This window comes from Carlito syrichta, unplaced genomic scaffold (assembly GCF_000164805.1).
Source record: "Carlito syrichta isolate Samal-C Ts95f unplaced genomic scaffold, Tarsius_syrichta-2.0.1 Scaffold236165, whole genome shotgun sequence".
In the NCBI taxonomy this organism is placed as follows: Eukaryota; Metazoa; Chordata; class Mammalia; order Primates; family Tarsiidae; genus Carlito; species Carlito syrichta.
In genome coordinates, this window is record NW_007180261.1 from 1,316 (window position 1) to 20,211 (window position 18,896).

General features: G+C 38.1%; 1 protein-coding gene across 1 annotated transcript in view; it reads left to right on the plus strand.

Moving 5' to 3' along the window:
- Positions 1 to 14,200: 14,200 nt before the first annotated feature.
- The window catches only part of LOC103253528 (lipoma-preferred partner), a 109,103-nt gene continuing 104,407 nt past the window's right edge, over positions 14,201 to 18,896 (plus strand). Inside the window, exons 1-2 of the mRNA XM_008051811.2 lie at positions 14,201 to 14,225; positions 14,450 to 14,619. Of these exons, the coding sequence (XP_008050002.2) occupies positions 14,201 to 14,225; positions 14,450 to 14,619 (195 nt within the window). The remainder of the gene's footprint in view (positions 14,226 to 14,449; positions 14,620 to 18,896) is intronic.

Below are 18,896 nucleotides of genomic sequence, written 5' to 3' on the forward strand. Positions count from 1 at the left end.
AATGTAAAACCTCAAACCATGAGAACCTTAGAAAATGAAGGAAATACCCTCATGGAAATCGGAACTGGCATCCAATTCCTGAACAAAACCCGAAACCCTTTTCTTTAAGATACACCATTACTCCCAGTTGTACCACTTGCACCAAGCTAAATTGTTCCTCAGTGTTTACACCTTTCACATGTGTATAAACCATCATCAGAGCACTCTGTAGTCATCCTTCAGCCTCCCTATATTACAGTATATATAGTTCCTTTAATCTTTCTGTATAAGTTAACCTCTCCAGTCTCTTAATTATTTGTACCATTTTCTCTCAAATGCCTTTAACAGAACAGTTTGAATATATTCCAGATGGGAAAAAATAACCCCAACATGTTGTAACAGGGGAGCGAAGAAACACACTGAATAGATGAAAGGAACAATCTACAGGTTAATTAGTAGTATGGCCACAAATATGTGCACAGTTTTGTTTCAGAAATAAAGCAAGCTGTATTTATTGTAACTATCTCTACTTTGAACTTAACAGAATGCTGATAATGCCAAACTGTGTTTACAGTCCAAATTTTTGCTAAAGACCTTCAACTTTGCACTCCCCCTCTGTGGTATCTCTTGCCCAAGACAGAACTTCAAATAAAAGCACATAGCAAGAGCTGATGCAAGAACTAAACGTATCTGTTTGAATGCAGTTTCTATGGATCTATATGGTTTCTGGGAGCACCCTATAAGCCTCAGAAAGAGAGGTCTTGACTTATCGCACTGGTTATTAGGCACTTGAGTATTAGTCATCTTGTAAAAATTAAATGTGTTTACTGAGTATGATAGTCTAAGTATGGAAACTACATTAGTACAAGAGGAATCACCCAGACATCCAGAAATATTCCACTGACATAAATAGAACAATGCCTATTTGCCTGTTTTCTCATTTGTTTTATTTCATAATTTTTGTAGTTTCAACAAATTTAGGGTCTTAAAGAGCTGCCCAGAAATCACCACTAATTATCCTTACCCTCAGTCAGCCTTAATCTAAATTTAGCTTTGTGTTTATCTTATAAAGTTTATGTTAGAATTAAAAACTGAAGACTGGGAAGGTCCTTAGAAAAAAACACTTGATGCCATGTATTTATTTTATAGAGGGGAAATACAGGGAAAGAATATGACCAGCTCAGGTTCATGGCTTCCTTGGCGATATTTCAATTTTCCAAACTTTCAAATCGTTCAGAAAGTATATCAATCAAATTCAATCCCAACCAAGTTCTTCCTATAAAACTTTCTGTGCCTTTCTTCTGTTGCTATCTCTGATGATCTTTCAGGTCTATAAGCTCTTACAGGGTAGAAATATGATTTCTTGCTGTATTCTTATTATAAAGCATGAGCATTATATGACTCAGAAGTTATGAGAGCCAGGAAGTTTATTAGAATGGAATTTAAACTTTTCATCTTTAAAACCTAGTGATTCTGCTCACCTGGAGGTGGCAGAGAAGGGCGACTATTTTCTCTCTCACACAAAGCAAGATTGTGAAGGGACTTATTCTTTGAATGAAAGGGGAGAGGAGAAAAGTAGGAACCTTCTCATGTTTTATTCAAATGTTAACAAAGAAAATTGAGAAGTGTGTTTCCTTAAAATTGACACCATTTTTATCCCAAACATTCTGGTAAGTGATAGCAGATGACTGTGCAAGCTTCTGTACAGAGAGAAGAATTTTTCCAGGAGCACAGTCCCAGTGGGAAGTATTACCTAAACGTAATACACTAATCGCTTTCAATCTTGCATATTTCCACATACTGTGTGCATACATACATGTATTAATAACTGTTCCCTAGACGTCACTTCAGCACTCGGAGAGCTCAGTGTTGCTATGCAAGTGCTGGAGACGGAATCAGATGCAAACTGCAGCTTAGCAATGAGGATTTTACAGAGACACAAGAATGGAGATGGCCCGAGGTCATAAGACTTGAAAACCATGGGCTTCTCTCTGAGCTCTGAGGTAGCATCATGTGTCAGGTATCCGTAGCATCCATCTGCCCACTCCACTGATAATATAAAACAGTATCAACAGTATTTGTAAGGTACTTATAGCTTCAAAATCTATCTACTCTCATTAGTCTTGCATTCTACCTTCTGAATTTTGCATAGAAATTTCTTAGAATATGGTCTCTGGAGGGAACCCCTGATATACGGGCATTTTACTCTATTTTGTATGTGATGTTTATCACTATTCAAGAGAAAATTTGTTACAGCAATATATCTTAGAGGAAATCCTTATATTTTTTTGAGACTATGTATCTGTATATGTCCTCCAGTAATCCTTTGAGGTACCTTGGGCTGAGATTACTATTACTATTCCTCTTCTACCTATGGCTCAGATGGATGAAGTAGCTTGCCCAAAGCCACAGATCATATATATGGTACAACTTTTTCTGTCCACACATTTACTACATACTCTACTTGAGTAGTTTTATTCTTTACAAAAATAAATAACAAAGTAAAACGGGAAGCCTGTCAAGTCAATGATATAACACCAATAGATAAAACAATCCAGCTATGGTACAACAGGAATCAGAACCTTGTCTCTTTTGGCCCTGAAGCACATCTGCAGAATCCACTACCCCACATCCTGCTGCTGTTTGTTTGATTTTCAGAACACACAGATGTACATATGCAAAACATAGCAGAGTGTTTCTGAGAGAAATAGAATGACTGGACTAGTTCTGGTGGTAACCTTGTTCTGGAATCAAGCAGGAATCATCTTGTAGACTTTGCGGTGCCCCACACAATGTTCCCATTGACATTGAAATTCTTCCATTATGTGGAGGGAGAAATTCCTCAAGCTCAGGCAACAGCACCTACTAGTGGGAAGAACCTGATAATTGAGGTAGGACAACTAGGAGATAGTTGCATCTTGAAAGAGAACTATGCTGAGAGCCCAAAGGCCTGAATTCAGTTCTCATCTTTGCTAATGGTTTGCCATGAGATCCTTTTTTAGTGAGTTGGAGTCTCACTCTGTCACCCAGACTGGAGTGCAGTGGCAGCTCCAGCCACCGCAGCCTCGACCTGCTGGGCTCCGGCGATCCTTCTGCCTCAGCCTTCTGAGTATCCGGAATTATAGGCATGCGCTACCACGCCTGGCTGATTTTTTGATTTATTGTTGAGATGAGGTCTTGCCAAATTGCCCAGGCAGGTCTCAAACACGTGGGCTCGGACAATTCACTCACCTCAGCCTCCCAAAGCGCAGGATTACAGGCTGAAGTCACTGAGCCCAGCTGCTATGAAATCTTAATCAAGGCACTACCTCTCACCCTTTGGTTTTGAATCTGTAAGTAAGGAGGTTGGACTAGATCTTTCTGTATTTTCTAAACATTCTAGAATTCTTTAAATCTTTTTAACAATGTAGTATGGGTATTTGGGCACTAAAAGCCCGAGTAAGACTAACTGATTTCCCAAGGAAGTAGTGTCAAGTGAACATAGAACCATCTCTGGGTCCAGTGCCACGTGTGCAGGTTCCCAGCACATTGGAAGACCAAGGTGAGGGGATTGCCTCAGCTCAGGGTTTGAGATCAGCCTGGGCAACTATGTGAGACCTCATCTCCACAATAAATCAAAAAATTGCTGGGCATGGTAGCACGTGCCCGTAGTTCTGGCTACTTGGAATGCTGAGGTGGAAGGAGTGCTTGAGCCTAGCAGGTCAATGCAGGGGTGGCTGTGAGCATGCCACTGCCCTCCAGCTTGGATGATGGAGTGAGACTCCAACAACAACAACAAAAAAGAATGAAAAATCATTTCCTCACAGTTCTGGAGGCTGGGATGTCCAAGACTAAGGCGACAGCAGGTTTGGTTGTCTGCTCTCTGCTTCCAGAATGGCGCCCTAACATAGCAGAGGATGGAAGGGCAAGCTAGCAGAATGCCTAATGAAATGTCTCTTATAAAGGCCTTAATCCCATTCATAAGGGAAAAGCTCTCATAGCCTAATAACTTCTTGAAGGCCTCACCTCTTAACACTGTTACATTGGCTACTCCTCAGTTTTGGTGGAGGCACATTCAAACTATAGCACACATCTTGTCTAAGATAAAAAGGGTAGTGTGATCATTGGAGAGAACTGCAAGCAAAATACCAATTCCTGAACATAATGGTTTAGTTATAAACAGAAGGTTTGTTTAATGTTAATACTCTTATTTGTCTGTTTTCTTCTTTTGTGAAACAGAAGTAAGAGAGACATTAAAGAAAACCTAATGCTCTTTAGATTACGAGTCATAGATCCCTATCTGCGGATGGTGGCTCCCGTTTATGTTTTGGTGTCAATATGATTATTGTATGCTATGTACATGGATTTCACCTCATTTGAAATATATTCTTTTGCCTGAGCTCTTTGTTAGATCTGATCTAAGTTTAGATGGTCTTATATTACACACTGAACTCTAACTAGTTCTATAGTCCCTTAAACCTTTTTAAGTTTCAGATTTTTCATTGTTAAAATGAAAATGATTACAACCCTTGCTTTGTTGCCTCTGACGATAAGGGAATCAATGCATTGATAAATAAGATAAAGCACAATATAAATATAAAGGGTGCTTATTGATATCACTGGGGGAAGATTTTTGCTATTGCTGAGTGCTGAAATACAATAGCTTTAGAGACATCCCTTGGATTATCTCACTGTTATGTTTGCTCTCAAATAACCAGAATAAATTTGGAGATTTCCTGCCACAAAAGCTAGAAGTAACGACAAATTTACCCTTGAGTGGACCTGACGGAAGTACAAATTCCTATGAGATACCATGGAGCAGATTCAAGTCATAAGTCAAAAATAATTGTTGCAATAGTGGTTGTAATGATCCTAGTAAATATTGATTTTTCTGTTGGCATGTCAATCATGAAATGAATTCTAAAATATAGAAGAATAGATTAAAAATTAAGAGTTGGGAATCTGAAAATGTCCATGCATAGAAACTGACTGAAGACAAATCTTGCTTTGGCTAAAAGAGACATGGAGGTTCCTGTGAGGGATGTTTTAGGATTTATACAAGCTTCCTACTAGGCCAGATGTTTTAGAAATTTTGAATTTCTAAAGTAGTAAGTGAATTTAGAGGACTAAGGGTTAAGATTTAGGATTAGGTGGATAGATCCAAAGACCAGACTGCCTGAACCCCAATTCCAGCTTCAATATTTAGCTTTGTGGCTGTGGGCAAGGTATTTAATCTCTCTAGGCTGTCTTTTCATTAACTATAGTGGAGATGATGACAGAACCTACATCACAGGGTTGTTGGGAGGATTATATAAGATAAAGCATTTAAATACTTCAAACAACATCTGACACAAAATAAGTGCTGAGTAAATATTGACTATTACCTTCATTCTGGGGTCTATACATATGTATAGGGTTAGGATTGAAATTTCTAGCACTACATTCTATCACTAAAATATTAATAAATGTAAATTTTGCATAACTGCCTCAGAGACGCAGCTACCAGTACTTTCCACTCATTGACTGTCATTTTTGGAGGATAAACCAAAGCTTACATCTTTCTGGTTCTAGTTGTCATGAGCTCTTCACTCTGAAGTTGTCCTATACCTCCTATAGTTGGAAGGAGAAAGAAGTAGGTCTCATGCTGGGCATCTTCTAGATGTTACCGTCACCATACTTCATGGTCAAGTAGTAAAGGCAGGTATCATCAACTCCTTATAGAGGCTTAGGAAAGGTTAATACAGTACTTGGCGCAGAATGGAAACTTAGTAACTGCATTTGTAGAGGGGTTGACAGAATAGCTGGAAAAATAACTCAAATACCTCCTGTCAACTAAGTGCATCTATTCAGCTGCTGATTTTAGAGACAAGGAAACTCAGACTCAGAAAATTTAGGAAGTTTGCCTAGGCTTCTCATAGTTAGTAACAAAGGCAAGAATCACAGTTCTGATTTTCTTTAGAAAATGTTATATATAACTTTGTTTAAATATGTATTATATCCAAAACTGCAAAGCAGAGTTGTTTTTCGTTTTGTTTGTTATTGGTGATGGTGGTAGTGGCATTTTTGTTGTGTTTTTGTTTTCTGTTTTGTTTTTGCTGCTTTTCCTGAGAATGGAAATTGTTGTCACAAAGTTACTGTCATGACTACTATGTATGTGGATGTTACTGGTTTAGTGACGGTTGAGAGCAGCGTAAATGGTGCCCAACTCACTGCCTCTGTCAGTCAGATATTAACATTGGTTTCCCAGGATTTAGCTCCTGGAGATTTGGCACTAGCCATCACTGCTTTGTAATACTGGACAAACCACTTTTGTAGAACACTTAAGCACACACACCTTGTTACAGCAGCAGTTCTCAAACCCACTATATTAGAATCACCTGGAGAACATCTAGAACTCATTATTTCAGGATGCCTTCCCAAGTCAATGAAATCAGTCTTTGAAGGTGTGGTGTAGCATCAGCATTTTTTAAAAAAAACTTTCCTGATGGGAAGCCAAAGTCTAAGGGTCAACACTCAAAATCTGCTTTGGAGAATTCCTACCTGTCCTGATTTCTACACTTGTGGCAGACTGTACTTGCACTAAGATTCCCTGAGACTTGGGGGGTTGGAGAAGTGATGTTGCATTGGCCCTCTTCTTTCACTAAACCTACTGATGGTAACATCAGACTTGGGATTGAATACTATGTATAGAAAAGTGCATGCCGATTAAGAAAGTGTACTTAAGAAGTCAGACCTAGTTCTAATCTCAACCCCACCACATTCTATCTGTGAGACCTTGGCCAGGTGATTTAACCTTGAATTTCTTATCTACAAAATAAAAATAATAGATAAGTGTTGGTAGGTCCAAATGAGAGAAAGTATGTCAAGTGCTCAGGCAGTGCTTAGCACAGAGAAAAATATACAGTACTTTTCTATTTTGTGTTAAGTTCCTTTACAATGCATATATTTAAACCATTGAAATATGCTTGTTTTGCAACCTTATGTGGGATTTCCCCTTCCAATTTCCCTCCTCACCTGCACTTTAATTTCAGCAAATATATATCAGTAAACAAATCACCCCGTGGTTAGACTTCATAATAATTTCCCTTTATCAGGAGATCATTCAGCCTTCACTTCATCTCATCTGATTTGTTGCCCTGGACCTTGTCCACCTGTTTCTGAATTTCTCTCCACGACAACTTTGGGGTTTTAGTGTGTGTGTGTGTGTGTGTGTGTGTGTGTGTGTGTGTGTGTGTGTGTGTGTGTCGTTTGCTTTAGCTTAACTTAATTGTTTTTTGGTACTAAAATGTTTCTTAATTTGACTGTCTCTGGAAGTGTTTTATGTTTACCATTGATCTTAGTGCTGTGGAAGTCACTATTCCTTTTCCTGTTGGGTGTGTGTGTGCGCAACACAGAGGAAACAGGAAAGAGGGGAACAGCCATCTGCAGCTTCCTTTCTCCTTCCATCCACGTACAGATTAAATCCACAAGATCTCTGTGAGGAGCATCTAAGCAATAATAGTGAGTCAGTATAACAGTCATATACACACAAGCAGAGTGACAGAATTGCATGTGACCTACAGTCCAACTTTTAAGGTTTGATAAAGACTCTAGCAGTCACAGAGCTAAATGTTACTAACCATAGAAGACTGAATAGTACTACATTATTTTACAACAGAACAAGAAAATAGTGAAAACTCAGTTTGATGCATGCTGTCATATGTAAAAATCTCAGGCCAAGTCCAGCTTCCTTTCTCCTTCCATCCACGTACAGATTAAATCCACAAGATCTCTGTGAGGAGCATCTAAGCTTACATGCGTCTAAGCCAGCCTATAGCTTTGGGAGGCCAGTATGAAAGGATCACTTGAGGCCAAGAGTTTGAGACCAGCCTAAGCAACATAGTGAGATCCCTGTCTCTTGGGGGAAAAAATTAAATTAGGTGAGCATGGTGGGGCAAGCATGTAGTCCTTGCTACTCGGAAGGTTGAGGTGGGAGGATCGCTTGAGCCCAGGATTTTGAGGTTGTAGTGAGCTGTGACCACGTCCCTACACTCCAACTTAGACAAAGGAGTGAGACCCTGTCTGTAAATTAAAATGTAAAAGACTATCAGTTGGCACTCTCTGTGGCTTCTGCGTTGTCTAAGGCCATACAGCAGTACCATATGATAAATTGATTGGCAACCCAAAAGAAGCATGTTCTATCTGAATGCTTCCAATTAGTATAAGTGAACTACTTTCTCTGGCTCAATGCTACCAAAATATTTTATGAGAAAATTAAGCTGATTCTGTTCATGTATGATTTCGATGGGTAGAAAGCCATTGAAAAGTTTTCAAACTAAAACATAAAGACAGCATTAGGGAGATTACTCTTATTGGTGAAAAACAATATGTATTATGACGCTATAGGAATTTTTTTTTTCTTAGTCAAGCAGTCTTTCCTCAAACTGCTTTACATGAAGACAAAGCCTGTTTGGGTGATACTGTAAACCTTTATTCTGCCAAGCAATACAGACATAGGTACCCCTAGAACACTGGGCTCAACTTGGCTGAATGTTAGAATCACCTGAAGAGCTTTTAAAACTTTCACTTCTATGACTTCCCACCCCACACCAATGAAATCAGAATCTCTGGAGCTGGGACCAGGGGAACAGTATGTTTTAAAGTTCCCCAGATGGTTGCTATATTGAGAATCACCGCAAGGTTGAGAATCACTGTCCTAGAACATAAGCAATTTAAGAAGCAGGTTGTCTGTTACGACATGCGTTAATGCTGCAGGGTCCCATTAAATAAAAGCTTTGGTGATTAAGAAAATGCCATCATCCTAGACCCTTCAGTGAATGTCCTATGGACCTGTCACATAAAGGATGCAAACTTATTCTATTATCTTTTTGTTCCTTCGGTGAAAGATAATTTTTGCATTCTCTTCATGGAAACTGTGCTTCAGGAAGATGACTTCAGTGGCCATAGGATGGATACATTGGAAAAAGCTTTGTTTCTGGGAATACTTTACCATAATTTCACTACCCTTATGTAATCTTATTGTTTCAACTTTTAGAATAGAATTTTTTCAGAATATATTAAAGAAGGTGCTTAATGAAAAAACTGATATATCATACAACTGGCATATAGACCTTAAGTTCATTATAAGATTTAAAGATAAAATATTAGTTTTGCTTGTTCCTAAAATGTTTGTTATAAGTCAAGTAGCAAGGATGACATGAAGACAACTGTAACCAGGCTTGATATCTACATAAATTTACTGCTTTACTTTTGATGTTAAATAATGTGCAAATTTGGGAGTGTGTCATCCCGAATCATCATGGCATCGGCTCTCAGAATGACTGTGGACGTGTTTTTAGTCCCACATTAAAAACAAGCAGTGTTTGCAAAAGAGGGTCTGTGGCCTATTCTATTAATCATGCAGTTATGACAGAAAAGAGATTTTTAAATTAAACTTTATTTTACCACCATAAGAAAAGTAAATTCACATTACCAAAACAGAAAATAAACATGAAAATCTATATCCCACTACCCTGCCCTGTTGATTTTCAACCTGTTGATCTTCCTGGAAGACCACACCTTACCCATGCCATTCCTAAGAAACGGTTGTTCAAATTCTTTCTAACCTTTCAGACATTGCTCAATTATTCCAACATCTGTAAAACTTCTCTCTTTGTAAGAGGAAGTCGATCATTGGTATCAGAACCATCAGGAAGCCATAGCAGTAGCCCATGAAAGATAACAAAATCTGAGTTAGGTAATAGATGTGGTGGAAAGCAAGTATTTCAGAGACACTCGGAGGTTGCTATAGACGGGAGAGAGGAAGCAAGGGGTAAGAAGAACTCATGACTGGCTCTACTGTCAATATAAAGCAATATATTTAGTAAGTAATAATGTATAAGCACATTTTTTTGTTTTGCTCAGAAGTCTTCATTCACTGACAAAATTTTCCACAGGCAGTTCGGTTTTCTGACATTGGATCTTTTGACTCACTGTGCTAAGCTTTCCAACAGCCTCCTTACACCAACTCTAAGTCTGAGCTCCAGCACCTTACTGATCCCTAATCAACTGTTTCTTTCATGCTGTGATGCAGGGGTCCTCAAACTTTTAAAACAGGGAACCAGTTCACTGTCCCTCAGACTGTTGGAGGGGCGGGCTATTGTTTAAAAAAAAAAACTATGAACAAATTCCTTTTTTTTTTTTTAAACTATAGTCTGCCCCTCCAACGGTCTGAGGGACAGTGAACTGGCCCCCCTGTTTTAAAAGTTTGAGGACCTCTGCTTGATGCCTTGAACTTTGGTGCCATTCCCTGGTTTTTCTTTTTATTAAGTGCTGAGATACTTATCTAAAAGATGGGCATTACAATTGTGGTAAGTTTTTAATAATGTGAGTGTTAAGTCCCTCTAGAGGCAAGGACATACTATGCTTGAGTAACTTTCTTTACATTCTGAATGCCTCCCCAAAAGGCATAGTTTGTAAATTTTTGTTAATGTGAAAAGGGAACATTCGGGCACCTTTTCGATCCTGCTGATGTGTAGCTATTTTTATTTTTTGTTCTTCGCTCTTTCTCTGTGCTTGTGATTCTAAAGGTGCCAGACTGACTGCCCTCGAGGCTGGTGTCCCCAATTTATCCCAAGAATAGGAAAAATATGGGAGGCAGCAAAACTGGTCGTGTCTGGGTCCAACATATTAGGCTGACCTACTCTGGAAGAATATCCTCTAAAGCATAGGGGAGAAGATGGTTTCTCATGAATACAGACGACCATCTGCTTTCATAGTTGAGAAGAGAAAACCAGTGATAACATCACCAAGCCATGGCAGTGTTTTTGGATTCAGTCAGCCATAGCCACTCATCCCCTTTTTGGGGAAAGCTAGCATGTTTTTCTCTCTTCCATCTCTACCTGTCAAAATCCCATCATTTAAGGCCAGATTTAAATCTTTCTCCACGTGATCTTTCTTGAGCCCCCTCAGATGGCGTGACTTTTCCTTCCACATTGCCAAAGCACTTTCTTTTAACACGTGTTACACATTTTTTCATGTGATTGTTGGATGTACGTAGTTTTGGAATGACCATCAAAGGAAATGATATAGTGTAAGACATGTCTGTAAAACACAGAAGCAGAACATAGCACTGGGCAAAGAGTAGATCCTTGGGATAACTGTTGAATAGATTGACTATTTCAAATCATATTTTCTCAGCCTAATTTTTAGGGCTGTGCTTTTGATATTTGCTCCCAGATTCTCATAGGTAGCTAGCAAACTCTCCATAAACAGTGAGGCTTATCCTCTTGGATTCCAGATATACTTGGGCATCTATTGCCACCTTTATCTGCGGGTAGACTTCTTTGACCAATAGAATTTAATAAGAACTATTTTTTCTCTGGTGTTCCCTCGTACCATGTTTAATGATCCTGCTTGGTATCTAGAAAGGGAAGGAGCAATATAGAAAAATAATTTTGTTGACTTGTATTTAATAAGTGTGGAATGTAAAAATACAACTTCCACAGGAATCAATTATGCTTCTGATAATCATGGATTGCTGATTCATGTGCCTCTAAACCCCAATATATTTTCTCCAGTGAAATATTGTCAAATGGTAGCATGAAACTCTCATACTTTTAGCATCCTTTTCAAGCATAGCACAGGGTTTGCTTGTTGTTTGTCTGTCCATTTTGTTTGTTTTCCAGAATAATCACAAGAATAGTGCCGTATGAAATAATTTTGTTAACATAGGCAGGAAAGTTCAAAATTTTTAAAGCATTGTTTATTATATAATAAATACAGGTATAAATTCACTCTTTGATAAAAGCTTGTAAAAAACAGTCACAAACAAATATTATACAAATTTTTTATCAAATGCCAAGAATATGGTATCAAGACTTTATAGTAATACCAACTGTAGTGTTAATAGCTTATTTTCCAAGAGTTAACTTTTTTCCCCATACTTCACATTTCTTATTCCTTAGAAAAAATTAAGATGTATACTTTGAGTTATATTTAAAAGACATATTCCGATCCTGCAACAGAATATAAAGAAATACTTTCCAGGGCCAAATGCAACCAGAGAGAATGAGAAATAAATTTACCTTCTTTCTCTCGAGTTGAAACATTTAGCCCTCCCATTTTTGAGTGTGAAATGGCTGTCAATCCAATGTGATGGAGTGCTGAAAGCAGTCTTCAGTGAGAAATCTCTCCATTATGCTCTCTAATGTCAGATCTGTGTTAATCCTGATGCATAGAACTAGCAATAGGCAATATGACATAGTGGTTAAGAACATAGATGCTAGCCGGGCTCAGTGGCTCAGCCTGTAATCCCGCGCCTTTGGGAGGCTGAGGTGAGCGGATTGCCTGAGCCCGCGGGTTTGAGACCCGCCTGGGCAACTTGGCGAGACCTCATCTCTATAATAAATCAAAAGGCCCTCGACCTGCTAAGCTCTGGCGATCCTTCCACCTCAGCCTTCCAAGTAGCTGGAACTACAGGCGTGCGCTACCACGCCAGGCAGCGGCCACTGCACTCCAGTCTGGGTGACTGAGTGAGACTCCAACTCAAAAAAAAACAAAAACATAGATGCTGAAGGTAGACTGCTTAAGTCTTGAAGTTAGTTAACCATATTTTTGTGACTCAGTTTCCCCATCTGTAAAGTAAGAATACTAACAGTACCTATACACAGATCATTATGAATATAAAATGAGTTAATATGTATAAGGCCCTAGAAAAATGACTGACATGTGAGAAATACTAGGTTTGCTGTAACTTATCTGTAAAAGCCTTCAGATTCTTGCTGACATTCCCAGTAACCTATAATTATTTGTTAGGATTTTTTTTAACTTAGTAGAAACAAAGATTAAGAAGGGAGACTAGATGTGAACTGTGAACCTGACCTCTGACTCAAGACTCCCATGATGGAGCCAGATAGACCCAGACTGCAACCAGAATAATACTGCTCACTGACATAAATATTTGTCTTAAATCATATTTTATTGTTATTATTTTAAACTTAATGTGAATTTTTAGAACCTAAACTTGTCCATATGTGGGTCTGATACCCCATTAATCAATTAAAGAATGATGGAGAGCCGGGCTCAGTGGCTCAGCCTGTAATCCCGCGCCTTTGGGGGGCTGAGGTGAGTGGATTGCCTGAGCCCGCGGGTTCGAGACCCGCCTGGGCAGCGAGACCTCATCTCTACAATAAATCAAAAAATCAGCCGGGCGTGGTGGCGCACGCCTGTAATTCCGGCTACTCGGAAGGCTGAGGCGGAAGGATCGCCGGAGCCCAGCGGGTCGAGGCTGCGGTGGCCGGGAGCGGCCACTGCACTCCAGTCTGGGCGACAGAGTGAGACTCCAACTCAAAAAAAAAAAAAAAAAAAAAAGAATGATGGAGGCCAGACACGGTGGCTCTCGTCTCTAATCCCAGCACTTTGGGAGTCTGAGGCAAGAGGATTTCTTGAGCCCAGGATTTTGAGACCAGCCTGGGCAACATGGCAAGATCTTGTCTCTACAATACATTTTTTAAAATGAGCTGGGAAGAGTGGTGTGCACCTGTAGTCCCAGCTACTTGGTAGGTTAAGGTGGAAGAATTGCCTGAGCCCAGCAGGTCAAGGCTGCGGTAGCCATGATCTTGCCTCTACACTCCAACCTGTGCTACAGAGTGAGACTCCGACTCAAAAAAACGAATGCATACATGCATAGATACAAACAAATAAATAAATGCTGGAACTTTGCAGAACGCTGTGTGGACAATGACAATCAGGACCCTGAGAGATTCAGAACCCTACTATATATGAAACCATTGTAGACTGTAGGGATATTCAAACAAGGAAGAGATTTGGAGACAATGCTCACTGAATTTTGATATCTTACAGGATGTCAAGTCCAAGAGATGAGATTTCTTTCATGAGATCCCAGAAGACAGAACTAGAACTATTAGGTAGCAGTTAGAATGAGAAGACATTATATCTCAATATGGGAAGGAACTTTTTAGAAGTCAAAGAGGGCTGGAAATAAAAGGGACTACCTTGTGATCTGCCTGTCATCTAGGGCTGGCTGCAGTGCTTTTACAACCAGAAATTTTGTGAAAGAAAGTAAAATCTAAGTTTGGATCCAGTTCCCTCACATTTTAATTGGATGCATAGAATCTCCAAGAAGAAAGACTTTTCTGGGCTGTTTTATAGATAGTGCCTTCCACTCGGAGCATCCTGGGTCCTGTTCTTCTTATAGTTTGCATGTGAGATTAGAGACAGAGCACTGGCCTCAAAATCAAGAATGCCGACTTCCAATGTTACTTTCTGTGAGACCTCTGGCAATCTTCAACTGATTCATATAAAATCCCTGCCACACCAGTCATACAGAGGATAGTGGTGGCTATACTGATGAACTTGCCCCAGAGGTAATGATGGCAGGATTGGTGGTTCCATCTCGACTGCTGACATGGATCTACTTGTCTCCACACTGGCTTCAGAAGGACCAAAATGTTCCTTGGTTTGTCCTTATTGTTCCCTTTTTTTATTTCAGGCCGCTGTGCTCGCTGTGGGGAAAATGTAGTTGGAGAAGGTACAGGATGCACTGCCATGGATCAAGTCTTCCACGTGGATTGTTTTACCTGTATCATCTGTAACAACAAGCTCCGAGGGCAGCCCTTCTATGCTGTGGAAAAGAAAGCATACTGCGAGCCCTGCTACATTGTAAGTTCCAGCTTTACTCCTCAAGTGCTTTGCAAAGATGTCTGCTTTCTTTGGCTAAATGCCTGTGACTCCAGAAAAATGTAGCCATCAAATCTTTATTTCTCCCCAGACTTCAAAGTGTGTGTGTGTGTGTGTGTGTGTGTGTGTGTGTGTGTGTGTGTGTGTGTAAATTGGCAAGTTGTAATTTTTTGTCTAATATCTTCCATTCATATGACGTCAGCAAGAGGCAATGGGGGGGGGATTGCCATTCAATTAATGGTCTACTGGGAAGAACATCAGCCTGTAGCTTTCCAGCTTGTGTGTGCAAGCTAGTGTCTTCTTCCCTGAAGTATCAGAAGGCTTTCCGAGTAGCTGAGTCACATATCTTGTTATGAGATCTCACAATGCATTTGAAGTCTCCATTTTTCAGGAAAACTTTGCGGGATCTCCGGACTTGTCAGTGTTCTTCCAAACCACTGGGACCTTTGAACTACCTCTTATCTATCCAGAATGTTTTGTACACTTCTTATCCAGCAGCTTTTCAATGATGCAAAGAGAAAAACTCTTTATTATAGAGGACCTTAAAAGGAAATGAGTAGTAATGCTGACTGAGCTAATAATTGCTTTCTTTGATTAGAGAACACAACTACATTTTAATAATATAGCTGAATGAATAAAAAATACTCAGACACATTATCTTCACCTTTTGCAAGACTGCTCAATCTACACATTAAGCTATCCTCTGATAGAGCAATTTGGTGAATAAACACAAATTTTTTTAAATCTAAAATTCTTTGCTACCTTTCTGTATGATTGTAATACCTCTGTTTAACACATTAGTAGGAAAAGTAGTACTTTTTGCAAGTCCATGAAAGGATCATGGTATGGTCCTCAGTGCTCAGTGATCTCAACATAAAAGGAACCTTGGGTGCAAAGTATTAGGAGTCACACAAAGCTTTTCAGATTCCCAAATTTCAGGCTTATTGAAGAAGTGTTTGACCTGGTTGGTATTTTCTCTTGACTTGACAGCTCTATCTCATTGCAACCCTGGGGTCTGGTCTGTAGCACGTATCTGAATGTTCATCCAAGATTAAAGCTTATTAGGATTAAATATTGTTTTGTATCTCCTAAGTTCAATTTTATTTCATTTTCTTTTCAAAGGCAACCTAATCATATGTAGCAGCATTGTAGAGCCATACAGTATTAGAGTTGGAAAAAAATGTTAAAATAATTTGCCTAACTTCTTTCTTTAGCAGTGAGAATACAGAGACACAAAAAGGAGGACAGTGACTTCGTATATTCTACCATTAGTGTCAGAGCCATGGCTATATTCAGTTATTCACACTCCTAGTCCCATATTCTATGCAGATGTTACACAGTTTGAGTTTTTCCAAAACATAGACACAATAATGCCCTGTTTATCTGGAAGGAACAATTATATATAATGGAAGTCTAGTAAACAAGAACTTAACTCTTTAGGGCATACAAATATTTAAGATAGCATCCTTTGAAATCTTTATTGAAAAGAAAAAGGCATTACATAATTCCTTGCCTTTTTAGACAGATCATACAGGCTGTCATTCACAATGACCTAGGGCCACCACTATAATATTATGTATTGCCATGAGCTCTATGGCAGTATATTATATTACATCAGAAGCGTCTATAGAGGTCTCTGGGGCTGTTTGTCCTTACCCTGAAAAAATACATACTGTTGAGTTTTTTTAATCACTCTTGTGTCTATTTTTCCTTCCTTTTTTGACTACATTCTTAATTTCTTACTGTTTTACTGATGCTCCCATGGCAGCCTTCTTCAGTTTCTTTTGTTTTTTTTTTTTGTTTGTTTTTTTTATCCCTTATGAGCTAGAAATCTTATAAACAATATTGGGAATTAATATAACAGAGTGGGGAGAATATGAGTTTGAGTTTGTTTCCATCACTTAATGCTTTCTCTCCTTGGGAAAATTATTTAATCTTTCTAAACCTATTTCCTCATCTATATAATGGGATTCATTGCAGTTATTTTTTTTCCCAAAGATTCATGAAGAAGAAATATGGTAATCCTTATAAAGCACACTTGAACTGTTAAGGAAACAGTAGTGGAATAAATGTTATTCTGGGAATAACTCCAATAAGATTTCTGGACCTATTTAATATTTCTGAATGTGAGAAACTTATATGTGCAAATTCACTGGGCTTTAGGAAATTATTATAACCTCTCAGTATTGCTCCTCTTTCATGTTTAAATGTTTGCTTGCTTTTCTGAATATGTAATAAGACTGAAAAAAATGTAATCTGACTAAATAATAGGTTTCTACATGGTGTAAACTCAAGTTTCTATCTCTGTTCCAGTTGTAGTATCTCTGTGATTCTGTAGTGTGCCAGCCCCTTCCACTTTGGTTTTCTATTACTATACTACATTTATGACAAGGAAAACTATCTGTGAGATATTTAATCACATACTTAGAAGAGTTGGGTGAATGCAAATAACAGAAATTCTTACCTTCCTTTTTGACTTCTTTTCCTCTTAAAAACATTTAATCACGATTTTTCTATAATGAGATCTATTCATGGAGACTCTAAAATGTAATTTAGTTCTTATCAGAATTCAGTTAAGTTTTACTCAAAGACCCTTGTTCAGTTTGATTCCAGAGTTCCGCCCAGCCCTCAGCTCTCAGATGGATGTATTAGAACTTTAATTTCTTTTTCAACTTTCATTAAGTCCAATAAGCTGTACATGTTAGAAATGCAAAGAAGTTGAGGAGGCAAATAAAATAAAACGAGTTTGTTCTGAAGATAGAGTTTGAATAAAGGACAACCCTGGCACCATGTGTGTGTGAGTGTGTGTTTTAGAACCTTAGAACAGGAAGCACATTCTACATTCTATGTGATCTGGCAAAATTTCCTTTTGTTATATTGTTAATATCATGTCTAAAAGATATTTTGCACAAAGCAGGGAAAGCCTAGCCCTATTAGCCATCAGTCACTTTTGTTTTCATTGGTGGAATCAGAATATTGAAGATAGTGGCTTAGTTAATTATCTCTATGTCAGGACCACCCTTGTTTTTGATACTCTGAGTCCAGAAATGAGACTATACTAATATATATTAAATTTATTTCTGCCTAAATTGTTTGTTGGTCAATTTAAGATCCTATTTAAATTAAATATTTACATAATTTGAAGGAAAAATGCACCAGTGATATCTTCAGTTTGGGTTAAATGATTAATATTTTCCTGACAGTCTCTTGAAGACTTAAACCTTGAGCATAAGTAGCTGTGATTAAACCAGTTTGACTCAATATAGTATTATAATTCTTGTTAATCATTTTACACATGTTTGTTTTCTATTTTGTATTGATTAACCAAATATAAATATGCATATAGTTTTCCATTGTTAATCATCTTCACTTTTAGCTTTTTATCTGTTTAGTTTTACATTTTGTTTAAGCTCTTTATTTTAAAACAATCTGCCACTCAGAAGGTATTGCGTATTTTCCAGTTTTTTAGTATTGTAAATAACATGCCTATAGATAACTGAGTAAAATTTGGGATTTTTTTGTGTTTGTTTGTTTTGAATTACATCCTTAGTATAAATTCTTTGATTTATATCACCATGTCTAGTTTAAGGTAATTTGGAGGACTTTTGCTTTACCTTAGATTTCTTTAGAAAAATTTTCTAATTTACAGAGCCATCAGCAATAATGAAGCTATATGTTAAACTATAACCTATCCCCTATGGGAGAGATTTATTTATATTTTTTAAAAAATTTAGTAAGTGCATTATGTCGTAGTTATTTTAAGTTTATATAATTATTAGCAAAATCAGTGAGATGCTTTTCTACTTTGGTGTTATATCTCTGGAAAGCTTAGTTTTGGTTATTCTTACAGACTAGAATAAATGAACAGATTAAAACTGAGATCACTAAAACTTCCTTGGGAAGCGAATTGATATAAATAGAATATATTTATTCTAATCCTAGCTTTCCTGGTGTGACCTTGGGTAAGTCATTTCACTTCTGAGTGCCAATGTCCTTGTTTATTAAAGGGAGATACTAACTTCTTTCCTGTCTTTAGATGTAGGAAATGAATACATATGATATTTTGTATGTCAGAAAAGTATTTACTAATATAAGGGTTTAATCTGATTAATCACAATTTTATCGTTCCTTTTTTTTCCCTTAGCATAATGCGATGCAATATAGAAACCCTCTAAATTTGGGGCAATTTCCTGGCTGTAGTTGCTATGGAAATTGTGAAATAAATAGATGCCATAGAAGGAATATGAGGACATATATGA